General features: G+C 63.0%; 1 protein-coding gene across 1 annotated transcript in view; it reads right to left on the reverse strand.

Moving 5' to 3' along the window:
- Window positions 1–129: 129 nt before the first annotated feature.
- LOC130587851 (interferon regulatory factor 5-like) overlaps window positions 130–1,977 on the reverse strand; it is a gene marked incomplete at its 5' end in the record, with an annotated part of 5,723 nt that continues 3,875 nt past the window's right edge. Inside the window, 2 exons of the mRNA XM_057388816.1 lie at window positions 130–798; window positions 1,531–1,827. Coding sequence (XP_057244799.1) covers window positions 1,567–1,827 — 261 coding nt within the window. The remainder of the gene's footprint in view (window positions 799–1,530; window positions 1,828–1,977) is intronic.

Consider the following 1,977-nt stretch of genomic DNA (forward strand, 5'->3'; position numbering starts at 1 on the left):
GTCTGCTGGGCTCTGAGGGACTTCACCCGCCTGTTCCGATAGCTCCGGCTCCACGTGGCACCTGTCTCCCAGGTAAGGGCAGGTTTTGGGTCCCTCACCCCACAGGACAGCGGGGACAAGGGGCTGACCCTCCCCTGCTGCTCCCAGGAATGTCTTGAAGGAGAAGACAGGAAACAGCAACCCAAGAATGTGTCCCACAATCAGCCGAGGGCTCTCGGCCGCTGCAGCGTGTCCCGGAGGCCGGAGCCGCGGGAGGAGGCTCGGGGACCCCGCCTGCCCGGGGATTCGCGTCCCGGATCTCGGCCACGAGAACCAGCCCGAGGGGAAACCCCACAAACCCAACTCCAGCCCCAGCGGCAGCGGCGCCGCACCGAGCCACTCGGATCCGCCCGGCAGCAAAGAAGCAGAAAAACTCGGTCAAGTGGAGACAAAAAAGAAGAAAAAGAAGGAAAAGAAACAAACAAAAACCAAACAGTACAAATTGCTTAGGAAGATGGGGGGTCAGTCTGGGGGTCCTGGGGCGCTGCGCCCCCCGAGCCCACCGTGGCCTGCCTGGTGCCGACTCCCAGAGACGACGCAGGCGGGACAGACTCTGCAAATAGAGATTTATATTTTATTTTGTTCTGCTTTTTTAGTTTGGTTTTTTTTTCTGTTTGTTTGTTTGTTTGTGTTTTTTTTCTTTTTTTTTTCCCCCTTTTTTGGGGTTTTCTTTGGTTTGATTTTGGGGTTGGAGGCAGTGGCTCGAGCGCGGGCAGGGCGGGCGGGCGCATGCGGTTCCCTCCGGGGGTGTGTAGCCATCTCGAGAACAATAAAAAACAACAAAAAACTGAAAAAATAAACTAACCTCCCGAGGCCCCTCTGTTTTTTCTCTCAGGGCTGGGCCTGCTTTCTGTCCCCCCAGCACTGGGGGCTCCAGGTCCAAGGTGGCACCGGCCCGTTTTCCTGCTGTTTTCCCCCAAACTCCCGGGTGGATTATCCTTGGGGAATCCCAGGAGGGGGATGTGGCTGCTCCGATCTGGCCCGGGAAGAGGCACCCCAGGCTCGGTGGGCACAGTCCCCTTCCCCTTCAGAGCAGCCCTGGGTGATGGCCAGTGGCAGCTCCGGGGGACGGGGATGGGGACAGGGATGGGGACGGAAACAGGGACGGGGACAGGGATGGGGATGAGGATGGGGACAGGGACAGGGATGGAAACAGGGACGGGGACAGGGACAGGAATAGGGACAGGGATGGGGACAGGGACAGGGATGGGGATGGGGACAGGGACAGGGATGAGGATGGGGACAGGGACGGGGACAGGGATAAGAATGGAAACAGGGACGGGAACAGGGATAGGAACAGAGATAGGAATAGGGACAGGGGTGGGGACAGGGACGGGGACAGGGATGGGGACAGGGATAGGAATGGGGACAGGGGCAGGGATAGGGACAGGGGCAGGGATGAGGATGGGGACAGGGATGGGGACGGATAGGGGTGGTGCTGGGTGGCCCCTGGCTCCTCCAGCCCCGATGGCTGCCGAGTGAGTGACTCACCGTGGCTGGCGGTGCCCTGGGTGTCCCCATGTCCTGTCAGTGGGGCAGGGGGCCGGGTGGCAGTGCCCAGGGTCCCGCGGAGGGGCCGGGCGGGGGCTGTGCCGGTGGCAGCCGCTGGTGGCTCTGCCAGAGCTGGTGCAGCTCCTTGAACTGCTCCACCATCCTGTCCTTGAGGTCGGGGTGCGAGATCTGCAGCGGGATGCTGTCTGCCGACCAGGACAGCTCCCCGGAGAACATCTCCAGCAGCAGCCGCGCCGCCACCGGCACCACCTGCGGGAGCCCCGCGGTGTCACCGGGGTGTCACCGGCGCAGGGACACCGCCACCTGCGGGAGCCCCGCGGTGTCACCGGGGTGTCACCGGCACAGGGACACCGCCACCGGCACCACCTGCGGGAGCCCCGCGGTGTCACCGGGCTGTCACCGGCACAGGGACACCGCCACCGGCAC

Source organism: Malurus melanocephalus, unplaced genomic scaffold (genome assembly GCF_030028575.1).
Source record: "Malurus melanocephalus ecotype Western Australia unplaced genomic scaffold, MMel_1.1 scaffold_2560, whole genome shotgun sequence".
NCBI classification, from domain to species: domain Eukaryota; kingdom Metazoa; phylum Chordata; class Aves; order Passeriformes; family Maluridae; genus Malurus; species Malurus melanocephalus.